The sequence below is a fragment of the Equus quagga genome, chromosome 1 (genome assembly GCF_021613505.1).
Source record: "Equus quagga isolate Etosha38 chromosome 1, UCLA_HA_Equagga_1.0, whole genome shotgun sequence".
Classification (NCBI taxonomy): Eukaryota; Metazoa; Chordata; class Mammalia; order Perissodactyla; family Equidae; genus Equus; species Equus quagga.
This window is the reverse complement of record NC_060267.1, coordinates 146,871,748-146,885,386: the sequence shown is the minus strand read 5'-3', so window position 1 is coordinate 146,885,386 and position 13,639 is coordinate 146,871,748. Positions and strand designations below refer to the sequence as shown.

The 13,639-nt window shown below is 39.5% G+C and overlaps 1 protein-coding gene across 6 annotated transcripts in view; it reads left to right on the top strand.

The window, feature by feature from the left end:
- Positions 1-1,911: 1,911 nt before the first annotated feature.
- The window catches only part of GOLGA4 (golgin A4), a 128,408-nt gene continuing 116,680 nt past the window's right edge, over positions 1,912-13,639 (top strand). For 2 of the 6 annotated variants that reach the window (XM_046682473.1, XM_046682456.1), the window contains exon 1: positions 1,912-2,258. In XM_046682473.1, the coding sequence (XP_046538429.1) occupies positions 2,190-2,258 (69 nt within the window). In that variant the 5' untranslated portion in view covers positions 1,912-2,189. The remainder of the gene's footprint in view (positions 2,259-13,639) is intronic. The other 4 variants (XM_046682490.1, XM_046682481.1, XM_046682465.1 and 1 more) reach the window with 3 other exon arrangements.

The window sequence follows — 13,639 nt, the reverse complement described above, 5'->3', positions numbered from 1 at the left end:
TGAAGCATAGTCCCTAGTGATTATGTTATTCTGAAAATTTCCTGAAATATGGAGATGGGGATGGTATTTGCCATTGGAAGTGGTGAAAGAATGAGAATTAAGTATGGTCTTGAATTATGAAGATTGCTTCTTTGTGTGAATAAAGATAGGTCCTAGTTCCACTGGGGAAATAAATTCATGAGGTCTCTGATCATCATGATTGGATGCAAGCCCATCTCAAATGTCCTTCCACTCTGCAGTGAGGGGTGCTAGTCCTTGAGCAGCTGGTTGGGAGATGAGTTCAAATTACTAACATGGAAAATAGGGGCAGGGAAAGTGCTCTGTCTGGGTTGGTGCAGGACTCTCCAAAGTGGGCCAAGGCAAGAACCTCTTGGTGATTTGCATCCAGGAGTGGCTGAAGAATTAAGCATAATTTATAGGTTTAATTAAGAACAGACCATGAAAGAATGTTAATTTGCAGAAGCCAAGTGATCTGTGAGCAGGCTTAGTGTTTCAACAAAATTGTGGTTAAATATGCTGGTTTCAACCCTGTGCCCTCTTCTTTTCTTTTTTGTGTCCTAGCTAGGACATAATTAGCCCTCTTCCGGTCTTTTTCTTTCTCTAAGTAATATCTTGGATCTCTTCTTATATCATTTATTATGGCCTGCTTTGATAGGGCCCACACATATGTATACATACACACACATATACACATACATATACATACGTATAAATATAATATTGGCAACCTTTGATTTACAACTGTGAATGTTGGGGTGAGGATGCATATCAGCCATCAGGAGTCTGGGAGCAGCTGAAGGCCTACTGAACTTTACACTCTTGACAGAGAAAGACTCCTGAAAAAAAAAAAAAACTCTCCTGGTAATTATACAGGTGTTCACTATGGGATAAGAGAGGACTTAGCCCAGTTGACAATGCAGTGTTCAGACCAAGCCCTACTCTGGCTCTAATGTGTTTAGAGATCAGGCTATGGAATCTTAGAGAGCAACTTGCTCCTGTAATTGCTAGTAAATAAAATTTGCTAAAACGTGAACATCAGCGTATACTCTGTCAAGTTCGGATACCTGAGGTAACGTGAGGCAATTTGGTACAGCATGCACAAGTAGATTGCTGAGATGGATTTGAGGGTTCACAGACCACCAACGTTCAGGGTGTTTGATGTATTAGGCACGCACGCTCTTTTAGGATTGCAGGTTGTAGAGGTAAATTCGAACTCTTTAGGAATCTGTGTCTTTCATCAGGCTGTGAATTCTTTTAACATTCCCAAGGACCCGGCACTTAGAATGACAAAAATTTTTGAACGAATATGTGAAAATATACGATTTCGGCGAAACAAAAAAATAACGGCAGACGTCCAAACGATTGAGCTCTTACAACATAGGCCTGAAACATTTGGACCCTGGGAGCCTCCTGTCAGGTACTCGACCCCTGGACGAGTCCAGGAAAGGAAAGAGGGCCCCTCTGGGGAGCAGTAGGAGTAGTAGGCACTGAAGATAACAGAATCCTAAACACAAATAGTGAACAAAATTACACTATCCTTCAGAGCCCCAGGCAGGCTCCCCAAAAGCCCCTTCTCCCACCCCGGACGAACACACACGTGGTTCCTTGCTGGGGCTGTCAGCCGTGCTGTCCTCAATAGCGGCACCCTCCCCGCCCGACTTGGCAGTGCCGAAGCCCAGGCATGCGTCAGAGAAGCGGTTCGAACACTCCTAGTCCGGGTCCTGACGGTATCTCCGCACGCCAGGAGTTGAGGCAGCGCAGAATCCCACGTCTTCCTTGACGTCCCGCGTAAGGGAGCCAGACCCCTAGCGCGCATGTGCCGGCCCGACTGCGTGTGCTTGTCCCCTCCGGCGCTCCGTAGAGCTCCCTCGGCAAGCTCCACGTAGGCCGCGCAGGCGCCTTTGGCACACCGTTCACCTGCTGCCGTTGTCGCCGCCGCCGCCGCCGCCGCCGGGGCTGGATGGGGGGCCGAGGCCAACCAGTGGCGCCCAGAAGAAAGAGACGCGGCGGCGGCGACGCCGACACCCGCAGGACGAGTGTCCCGATCCTCCGGCGAGCCCAAGGAGGAGGCGTCGAGGCCCGGCCCCTGCGGTCCCTGGTGTAGACAAGCCACCGTCGCCTCCGCTGCGGGGTCTCCCTGGGCACTCGCCCCTCAGGTCTCATTCACACTCAGGACCCCGCGCTGCGCCATGTTCAAGAAACTGAAGCAAAAGATCAGCGAGGAGCAGCAGCTCCAGCAGGCGCTGGCCTCTGCTCAGGTACTATGGCCGCCGCTCTCCCCTAGTTCCAGACACTCCTTGACACCAGCTCGGGCGCACAGAGCAGGAGGGGTTCTTCCGTGAACCTTGACCTCTAACGTGGTGATTCCCCCAAACCCCGGACTGGGAATGAGCTTAGGGCGGCTCAGGTGCTCCGTGACTCCTGACCCGGGTCCCCCATCCCAAAACTTCGTTCGGGAGAGTGAGTGGGGATGGCCGGATCCTTGGAAACATCTGACCTCTGTTAGAGTTTTCCGCCAATGCTTGACCCCGGCCTGAGAACAAGTGAGAGAGGCTCCGATTTTGCATGATTTTTGACCCATATCCAAGGTTCCCCCGCGCATCCGAAACCCCAACTCAAAACTGAGGGCGGGATGGGAAAACCCATTGTAATATCTGACCTCGTGACTGGAGTCCTCCCTCTCGTCCCCGACCCGAGATTGAGTACGGAGGGGCCAGGATCCCGCCGGTCTCCTGACCTGTGACGAACGTCTAAGTCCAACCCCTAGTCCAGCGATGAGGGCCAGGGGTCGAGCCATTCCAGGCCAGGCTGCTTGCAGGAGCGTTGGGACCTGAAAGAGGTGGCAGTGTGGCCGGCGTCCAGCGCCCGAGGTTGTCACGAGTTAGTCCCTTCGCATAACTTGGTTGATCCGGGCGGGCGGAGGGGCTGATACTCCGTGGCCGGGCCGGGCTGGTGCCTGACCACAGCCCAGCTTCTGCTCCTTGAAGCGTCTCGTTACATTTGTTTTTCACGAATGCATTTGCTTGAGGAAATGACAGTTTCCAGGAAAAAGAGGGCGTGTTAGTAGTGTTAATTTAAAGAAACAGTCTCCTAAGCACCAATGAATGTGTGTTTTGGTGTTGGTAGTGCGTGGTCTCTTCAAAGATGATTTCTTCCCAGCCTTTCTGAGTCTCAACAGATTGAGCACATCGCTTAATTTTAGTGTTTCTACAAGAAAGGCTGAGTTTTCAGTAATTTGGAGGCATTTCTAAAACATTTTTTTAACATAACATTTGTTTTATACGGCTTTTAGACAACTATTAAACAACTGATTAACAACTATTAAACAACTATTGCGTTGAGTTTTTTCTGAAACTGTAAGTTGAAGTTTTCTTAAAATTTAAAGCTCTTATAAAGTAAAACAGTGCTTGAAATACATCGGAATATTGCACGGAAGGCTTGTTCATTTTCCCACGTAAAATGTAAATAGCAATTAAAATTTAGATACTAAATATTTTACTTTTCATACTACTTACTGCAGACTTTTTTTAACTTTACAAAACACGGTTATTTAAGAAACAAAAAACTTACAAGGTAGAGATGAGGAAAATGGGGAAACGAGCATGTTAGTGAATGTAAGACTGACTTACATTTCTAGAGGATTCCACCTCGAAATTTATTCTAAGAAAATTTAGGATGTATTAAAGATTTAGCCACATGGATTTTCATTTCAGTGTTGTTTTAATAGGTAAAAACTGGCTAAAAATGTTCAACAATAGAAAATTGGTAAATAAGTTGTATCAAGTAGTCAGTTATTATACAGCCTTAAAAAATGCCACCGTTTATTGGCTTCTTACTATGTGCCAGGCATTTTGCTTAGTATTTTACACAGATTAATGTTGTTTAGTTCTCACATAAACCTATGAGGTAGATACTCATACATGGAGTGAGACTCAGGGAGGTTAAGTGACTTGCCTAATGTCACACAGCCAATGTTAGAGCCTACAGAAAAGTATTATTAATATGCATAGATATTTGTGTTAAAAGATTAAAAGTAGCATGTAGAGTGTGGTTAGAGTTTTGTGGGAAAAAATATGTGTAAAAGTATATTTATATACAGACAGTGAAAATACTTTATGATGGAGATGCTCCAAGGTACTGATGAGATATTATGAGTATTTTTTTTATTATGTTTGTTTTTCTTCATGAAAATGAATTTGTACATTAACAAAGAGACATTTTTAGAATAATAGTAAAAAAGCAGTAGTTACAAGCTAACATATTAGAGCTCTTAGTTTCTATAGGTTGGTGCCTCTGGTGAGACAGTGCAACTGGATCAAATAAAATAACTTTGTGTACAAAACATTTAAAACAATCCGCTTTGATAATGTATATATTTATCCAGAATGCAAAAGTAAATTGTTAGTGATCAACTACTGATAGAAACTGGCTTATCTTTTGGTCTTAGGTCCTCAGCTATTCAGAACCCTTCAGGGTGAGTTCTGGATTATTATTTTCAGAGTTAAGTATCTCTTTCAGGCATTAATTAAAAAACAAAGCAAAAACCTTTTTTGATGACAATTCTTTCACAACAGATTACACATATTTTTGTTTTCTTAAGCAAAACATCTTGAATGTGTGTAATATTATTTCTTCATTTTTGAGTATAAATTATTTTGTCCGGAAGGCACCATGCCCTCAAGAATTTAGTGGGGTGTAAAAGGCAGTTCCCTTTTACCCACTCAAGAGAAGTTGTTTGTTCTTGGTCTACTTTTTGTAATTAGTTTGTAACGTCCCTTGCTATCTGCTCTATGTCTTTCTTCTCCCTGCTTTTGAACTGCTGTGGGCTTTGAATCAAGGCATGTAAACTTCTAAAATTTTGTGTAAAAATAAGTACCTGAGGGATTCTATAGTGCCTTTTAGTGTATTAACACAAATTTTGAGACATTTGCTTTGAGTTTTTGCATGCCTTTGTGTGCATACTTCCTAGTTCTTAGCCTGCTTTACGTAGGTGAGATTGCCTGATAGGTGTGTTTCAAGTAGAGTGAGTTGGCAGGTGTAGATAATTCTGGGATAGATGAACTATTTGCATCACAATATTTGTAAAACAATAGTAATAATGATATAGGTTTCCTTAAGGTTTTGAAATTCTTCAGTAAAAACAAGACAGCCTTCTAATAGTCCCCAGTCACTTCTATTTGCTTGGGGTTAAGATTATTTGAACCCTTCCTTGGCAGATATTATTTTAAGTAATCATTTGTTCAGCTCTGATGATGACTTGAAGACTAATCGCTAGTTAAAAATAAAGTTAAAAAAATTTCAAATCAAGGTTCACTTAATACTGTTTTTTAACAATGAATATCTATTTTGAATTTTTAAACTCCTTACAGAATCAATTTGATAAAAGAAACATTAAAAAGTAATGTAAAATACATTGTACTTTCTTGGGATATGAGTAGTACATGAATAAAAATATTTTCTAACCTTTTCAGCCTTTTTCAAATATTACTAAAACTTAAAAATCATATAAATATTGTATGATTGCACTTATATGAGATACCTAGATTAATCAAATTCATAGAGGCAGAAAAAGAGGTTGCCAGGGGCTGGAGAGAAGGGGGAATGTGGAGTTATTGTTTAATGGGAACAGAGTTTCAGTTTGAAAAGATGAAAAAGTTCTGGAGGTGGATGATAGTGCTGGTTGCACAACAGTGTGAATATACTTAATGCCACTGAACTGTATACCTAAAAATGGTTAAAATGATAACTTGTGTTTATTTTACCACAATAAGAAAATTAAATTAAAAAAAGCCAAATGTGGGCCCCACCTCAAACCTGAAAAATCATAACTTTTTTAGAATGGGATTCCAGAATAGTAGTTTATGTAATAGAAATTGAAAAAAAAAATTCCACAAAAAGCAGGGAAAAGAGTCCCTTTCTGAAGGAACATAGCCTTATTCTAAATCCAAGTTTACTAAATAATTAACCTCGCTCTTGAAATTGGTGAAAGCATAACTCCCAGAGAGAACGTTTAGATTAGAAGCATCAGAATATATCTCAAGTGTTTATAATCTACATTTTGACCAGGGAGTGTTTAGTGGCTATTGATAATGCTTTATATAGAATATGTATTAAGTTCTCGTGTTTAAGTAATAAAACAATCCTTGTTTATGTGATTAAAACAAAAATCTCCCATGAAACTTGAGTAAGGTAAGGGCTATACAAAATTCTTTCATCTGCTTCCTACTTTGGTAGGAAGAGCTGGAGGAAAAAATTCTAAGAAAAGCTTTGTCTCCTTAGCTTTTGGGATCGATTAACCTAGTCTGTTAAATTGTGAGATTCAGAGATCCCAAGACATGGTTGCAAATTATACGTACCTCAATTTTATGTCCCACTGGAAGCCGTATGCAAATTCAAAGCCCATCTTGCTGGGCCCTGGTGAGAAAGCAAGGCTGGAAACTTTGATGTAGAATTTCAGGGCTCTAAAAACATAGGATTTTAACTAACAGTGGTTAGTTTCTTCACCTTCTAAATCAAAATATTAGGAGAATGTCCTCATTTACTTAAACATTTATTTGGCTGGGTATAAAATTCTAGGTTGAAAATTTTCACTCACACTGTTGGAGGTATTTCTCCCATTTCTTCTAGCACCCTGTGTTGCAGATGAGAAGTCTGATTCCAGACATGTTCTTTCTTCATTGGTAGTTAACCTGATCTTTGAATCTTCTCCTTTCCCCTTGATTTTAGAACATTTCTAGTTTTCTTCTTTTGTTTCTTTGCTCTTGTTTAGCACCACCCCCCTCCCTTTTGAAATCCTATTAATCTTTTTGGATAAATACTTTGTAATCCTAACTTTCTTTTTATATCTTCCTTTTTTTCCTGTTTATTCTATTGTTTTGAGAGATTTCTTTAAATTTTTATTTCAGCTGCTTCTGTTGAATTTGTTCTAGTAACATATATTTAATTTCCACAAATAATAGTAACATTAGTTAACATTTATTGGGTAATTATTTTTAGCCAATAAATGTTACTTTTCTCACTACATTGCATGTATTATCTAAATTAATATATGAAATAGTATAATGTATGTGCTTGTATTATCCCGGCTTTACAGATGAGAAACTGAGGCTGAGGGAGCTTACGTAACTTGTCTGTGGTACACTGCCAATCTGTGGTAAAGCAGAGATATGGACCCAGGCAGTGTGGCTCTACAGCCTATTCTCTTAACCACTGTGCTATACTTGTTGCTTTGTTTTAGTTTTCAGTAGCAGCTTGTGGTTGTTTAATAGAAACTGGAGTTTCCCAAAACTCTGCAAGGATAAGCATTATTATTATGTATACATCCATATTTAAGTTATGTTCCTTGGTTTATCTGATTTTTCTGGTCACTTGTTATACTTGGTATATTTTGTTATATTTATTTATACTAGTCATCTTGTTTTGCTGTGTTGTTTTTTTTTTTTAAAGAAAAATGTCTTGTGATTTTTGGTTGTTCATTTATATTTATGAAGTCCTGGAGAGTGATTTATTTTGATAGCTGACATGGGTTTTTCCTGCTCTTACCTGCTGCTCTCCTGAGTGGAGGGCTAGAATTTGTATGTGGGGAGTGGGTTGGGAAGGGAAATAGTCAGGCAGGAATTTCTCCTCTGCCAGCCAAAACAAAGAGGGTCCTACTTTGAAAGGTGACCATATAATTTATCATCCAAACATTCTTGAGAATGAAAGGTGACACTACTAATAATTGTCTTAGAACGTAAACTAGCATGAACTGTGTGGGACTGGGATTGTCATGGGCAAACTGGAGTGTATTGTTACCCCAGTCCTTTGTGGTACCAGTCCCCACTATTGGAGCTCTAATACCTACAAGGCTTGTTGCTCCTTATATTTTGCAGTTACTTTTGCCTGGATATGTGTTTGGGTTGGAGGAAGCTGACCCCAAGTACCTGTTTGTTGCACAAATCATTAATCCCTGAGAGCAGTAATGAGAACAGTAATCTTCCATTCTGGTACTCCAAACCTGTGATTTTTTTCTTCCTCTTGGAAAAAGTTGTTACTGCCTCTCCTGCAGCCACCGTCTGTGCATGTTTAGAATTATGGCTACCTTTGCCCTGATTTCTATACTGATTTAAATTCTTTTGCCTTTGATTCTTCAGAAGTTTGTCATTATCTTTTTACTATTGATGTACTTTCTCTTATTCTAGAGTTTTAATTAATGTATGTGTTTCTGATTTTTTTTTTTTTTTTTTACCTTGAAGTCAATGTTCTTTTGAGAGGGAGAGGAAGTAAGCGGTAGTGTTCAGTCTACACTCTTGTACTGGAAACTTAATCACTATTCTGTACTTAAACGTAAATTCATCTTCTGAAGTACTTGACTTTTAAATTATGAATTCTCAACAAATGCGTATTCCTTAGATTAGTAAAGATATTATCTGATTTTTCTATCTTATTTTATAAAATCATTTGGTTAAGTTAGCATGTACCATGTGACTGGTCTTGAAGTATTCTGTTAACAATAGCTAGTGTCTGAAGTGTTGAGAACAATATCAATCCACTTATTATTCATTATCAACTATTGGATGAGATTTAAGATGAGAAATACTTCATCTTTTAATCTGCATTATCACGCTTTAAAATTTTATTGGGTACCTTGTACTGAACATACTAAATACTCATGATTTTTAATTGAAACTTTAAAATAAAATTTTACTTTTATTTTTATCAAAGTAATACATTACATAGTTTTAAAGGTCAAGTACTACTTGATGCAAAAAACCATTGCCTGCTCCAATCCTCCAGTCCTGTTCTCATGTTCTCAACATTTCTGTTTCCCCAGATATTTAACTTCGTATTTCTAAATAATAAGCTTTTGTTGCTTTGCTATTTGTTGATTTGTACATTTTAAACAGTATCTACTGATTTCCTGCCAAGGAAGATGATTTTTAAAGCATTGCTTCTTTGTTTTCCATTTGCAGAGCTGCTATTGACAAATCCATTGTCATTCTGCTGCTTTTTTCTTTCTGGAGGCTTTAGGATCTTTCCTTATATCTTGTAGTCTGAAATTTCATGGTAAATATGCCTTTGTATGGATTTCTTTATGCATTGTGCTGGACACTGAGTGCATACTTTAAGTATGGTGACTCCTGTGTTTAACTTCTTGGCAACTCTTAGGTATTATTTGATAATTCCCTGACCTTTATTTATTTGTTTGTTTGTTTGTTTATTTTGAGGAAGATTAGCCCTGAGCTAACATCTGCTGCCAGTCCTCCTCTTTTTGCTGAGAAGATTGACCCTGAGCTAACATTTGTGCCTATCTTCCTCTATTTTTTGTATGTGGGACGCCACCACAGCATGGCTTGATAAGCAGTGCATAGGTCTGCACCCCAGATCCACACCCGTGAACCCCAGGCAAGCAAAGCAGAACACGAGAACTTAACTGCAGTGCCATCGGGCAGGCCCCCTCACCTTTTTTTTTAATCTTCTTTCCTGGAACTCCAGTTAGTTAGTTTATGTGCCTTCAGGATAGAGTCTCTTATTTATTATAATTTTCTTGCCCTTTATATTCTATTTTTAATGTTTTATTCTACATTTGAGAGTTTTCTTCAATTAACTCTTCAGTTGAATTTTTAATTTTGGCTATCTTATTTGTAAATTTCAAAGAGCTGTTTCTTATTGTCTTTTGCTTTTTCATAGTAGTGTTCTTGTTATACAGATATATCTTTTATCTTTCTCAGAGTAATGGGGATTTTTTTCTTTTGTTTTGAAGTTTTCTTTTAATCTTTATTGTTTTTGTTTTTTCTAGGTTTTTGTTTTTTGTTTGTTTTTGGCTCACTCTTTTACTTTGGAAACTTTCTTTTAAGTACTGAGTGCTCTGGGCTATCTAGTCATATTTAAGGGTGAAGCACTAAAAATCTCATGCTATTTGGAAGTAGGATGTGATAGACACTGGCGCTCACTCCTGGTTGATAGGCTGTAAACTGGCTTTATTATTGGAGGAAAGACCTACATGTTGGTGACCAGAAGTCTTTTTAAAGAGGTCATTCAGTTTCTCCAGAGAAGCATTCTGTTTTCTGGGGAAGAGATGAGAGGTTATTAGCCAAGCTGCCACCTCTCTGGAAGTAGGGCTGAGGAAGTGGGCTGAGGGTTTCACTATTCACTGTGCAGACTATCACTTAATCCCTCTAAGGTTAGTCCCACACTTTGCCCTTCACTCTTATTTTACTCTGCTTGGTTTTGCCCAGTTTAGAGCCTCATGGGCTCCAGAAAATAAAACTATGGTTCTTCAGAGGCTAAGTAAGGTGGAACAGAGGACCGAGATCTTTCAACCAATCTTCCTCTTTCTGGTCCTGCCTCTTCACTTCTGCACATTGCATTATACCTTTTGCTTTAAGTCCTAAGTCTTTTCAGGGTTCTGGGCATGAAAATAGGCTTGCTTCTCATCCGTATTCCCTTCTGTAGGTCCTTGGGATTGTAGTGTCTCAACTGTGCTAACTCCTGTACTGTATTTCATTCACATCCAGTCTTCTGAAAATTGATTGAAATTCCTTAACTCTTTCTGAGGGAGAGAGAATAGGAGCATGTAGTCCATCTGCCATGTTTAACTGGAAATTTCCTTAAATTGTTTTTGTGTGAGTGGATTTCACTATATTAAAGGGATGTTTTTGAGGGGTAAGCATTTATAACACGGACAGCAATATTTGATTTCCAGCACTACTATTTTAGATGTCAGGATGTAGAAGGTCTTTTGTTAAGAACATGATGAAAGGTCTAATAATTTTGGTAACTAGAATATAAAGATCTATGTGAAGACTTAACTCCGAGTTACTTTGACTCTTCCTTTAGAGCTGGGATGTCACATAGATTTGGCAGAGACGTTCAGCAGGGCTGTGATGAGGATTCTATGGCTGTGTCCTTGCCGTGATTGATTATCCATGGATGTGGGAGGGAGGAATGAAGCCCAGATGTTTGTTATGCTTGTGTAAGAGTAACATCTCATCTATTTGGGGCATAACTTGAGAACTGGGAAATAGATCAAAAGGCCTCTGAGCAGTCGAAATTTTTTGTTTTTGTTTTTTTTTGTGGAAGATTAGCCCTGAGCTAACTACTGCCAGTCCGCCTCTTTTTGCTGAGGAAGCCTGGCCCTGAGCTAACATCTGTGCCCATCTTTCTCTACTTTATATGTGGGACGTCTACCACAGCATGGCTTGCCAAGAGGTGCCATATCCGCACCTGGGATCCGAACCGGTCAACCCTGGGCCACTGAGAAGCAGAACGTGCGCGCTTAACCGCTGCGCCACCGGGTTGGCCCCCAGTCGAAATTTTAATGTTATCAACTTCACATTCCATAGCTAATGTAAATTATTCATAAGAAAACTTTAAAATCCCTCATTTAGAGCTTCCTCATGTTTGTCTACAATTTTAATAAATGTAGTTATCTAGTTTCTAAACTAGTAGCAGGCTGAAATGAGTAGAGAAGACTTACTACAAATAACCCATTGGTAGGACTGACAACTTACCTAGAAAATGTTAAATTATGTTCAGTTTCCTTTTATCTTTGAAAACTAGAGTTAGTTAACTGATTTGAGAAAGTAATAGATTCAAAATGGTTAAACCTCATTAATATCTCCAGATGCCTTCAGGTGTCAATGAGGTTTAACCGTTTTGAATCTATAACTTTAGATAGATATCTATATCTGTATCTATCTAAATCTAACGATTCAGCTATCTTGAATAATTCTTTCCATGAAAACTTGGAGATAATAAACTTTGGTTAACATAGTTTTGACTTTATTTTTTTAATTTTTTAATTTTGATTTTTTTTTTGAGGAAGATTAGCCCTGAGCTAATCTCTTTTTGCTGAGGAAGACTGTCCCTGAGTTAACATCCATGCCCATCTTCTTCTACTTTATATGTGGGACACGTGCCACAGCATGGCTTGCCAAGTGGTGCTGTGTCCATACCCAGGATCCGAACTGGTGAACCCCAGGCTGCCTAAGCGGAGCATGCACACTTAACTGCTGTGCCACTGGGCCGGCCCCCATAGTTTTGACTTTAATATGGAACTTCCCAGTGATATGAATATCCAAAATTTGTGTCTTTATTATCTTTAGATTGTGTTATTCAACCTACAATTTGTTTTTTAATTCCTCTTTTTTGGTATAATGAAAATATATTAGATATATTTGATGTACTCTAGATTTAAAAGTTAGTAGCCATGTTTATCACTACTGTTCGTACAGAGACTACACGGTATGGTGAAAGCAGTCCAAGTGGGTTGAGGAATCAATGGGTTGGGATCATCTTTTTTTTTAATGAAAGAATAAATTAGGTCAGAAAATATGATATCTTGTGTCATAAAGATTAAGGATCTGTAAAACTTTTGTTTTGGAAGTGTCTGTGTGTGAAATGTATGTTTTGTTTTTGTTTTTGTTTTACTGTGGGTCCAAGTGAAAAAAATCTGAGGAACAGTGATCTAAAGAATACTGAGGAAATGGATGAGGGAATTAGAAGACCTGTGTGCTAATCCAGATTTTGTGGTTTGCAACCTGGGCAAGCCATATAAACATTCTGAGCTGCTTATTTTCCCATCAGGAAATCAGAGATAATAATATCTGTCCTGCTTACCTTTCACAGTGGTTGTGAAGATCAGAAGAGGTAAAGTGTTTGAAAGTGTTTGAAAGTGTTTTTAATTATAGAGCACTTATTTATTTAACAGTGCCTGCTGATGTGCCATGGTGGGTGTTAACATTTGCTTGGAAGGGCAGATGTAGTCTCTGTACCATGGAGTTGACAGACAAATACTCCTAGTACTGTGGTAGTTTGCACAGGGTGTTGTGGCTATAGGAAGGCATTTCTGGAGAGGGTCAGGGTGACATCTGAACAGAGTCTTGATAGATGATGAAAAGTCATGGTATAGGGACGAGACACTCAAGGCTTATTATTCTTAAAAGTGATTGTATTAGTTTTCTAATGTTGCATAAAAATTACCACAACTTTAGTGCTTAGTAACCCAGTTGTTATTTCACAGTCTGTAGGTCAGAAGTCTGGCATGGTGTGACTGGGTTCTCTGTTCAGTGTCTCACGAGGCTAAGATCAAGATGTCATCTAGACTGTATTCTTATATAGAGCTGAGAGTCACCTTCCATGATCATGTGGTTGTGGTAGAATTTAGTCCTGTGTGGTTGTAGGACTGAGGTCCTTATTTCTTGCTGGCTGTTGAAGGGGACTACTTTCAGCTCCTCACAGTTCCTTGCCGCTGGCCCCCATAGACATTTTACTTTCTTTCAGGATGGCAGGAGTGCATCTCTCTACCTTCTGCCTCTGCACTCCAGGTTCGTGTTTGAAGGGCTCATGTGATAAGGTTGAACCCATCCAGATAATCTTTTGATTAACTCAAAGTCACCTGATGGGCCAGCCCCGTGGCCCAGTGGTTAAGTTCGCATGCTCCGCTTCGTGGCCCAGGGTTTCGCTGGTTCAAATCCTGGGTGTGGACACGGCCCCGCTTGTCAGGCCGCGTTAAGGTGGCATCCCACCTGCCACAACTAGAAGGACCCACAACTAAAATATACAACTATATACTGGGGGAATTGGGAGAGAAAAAACAGGAGAAAAAAAAAGATTGGCAACAGTTGTTACCTCAGGTGCCAATCTTTGAGAAAAAAAG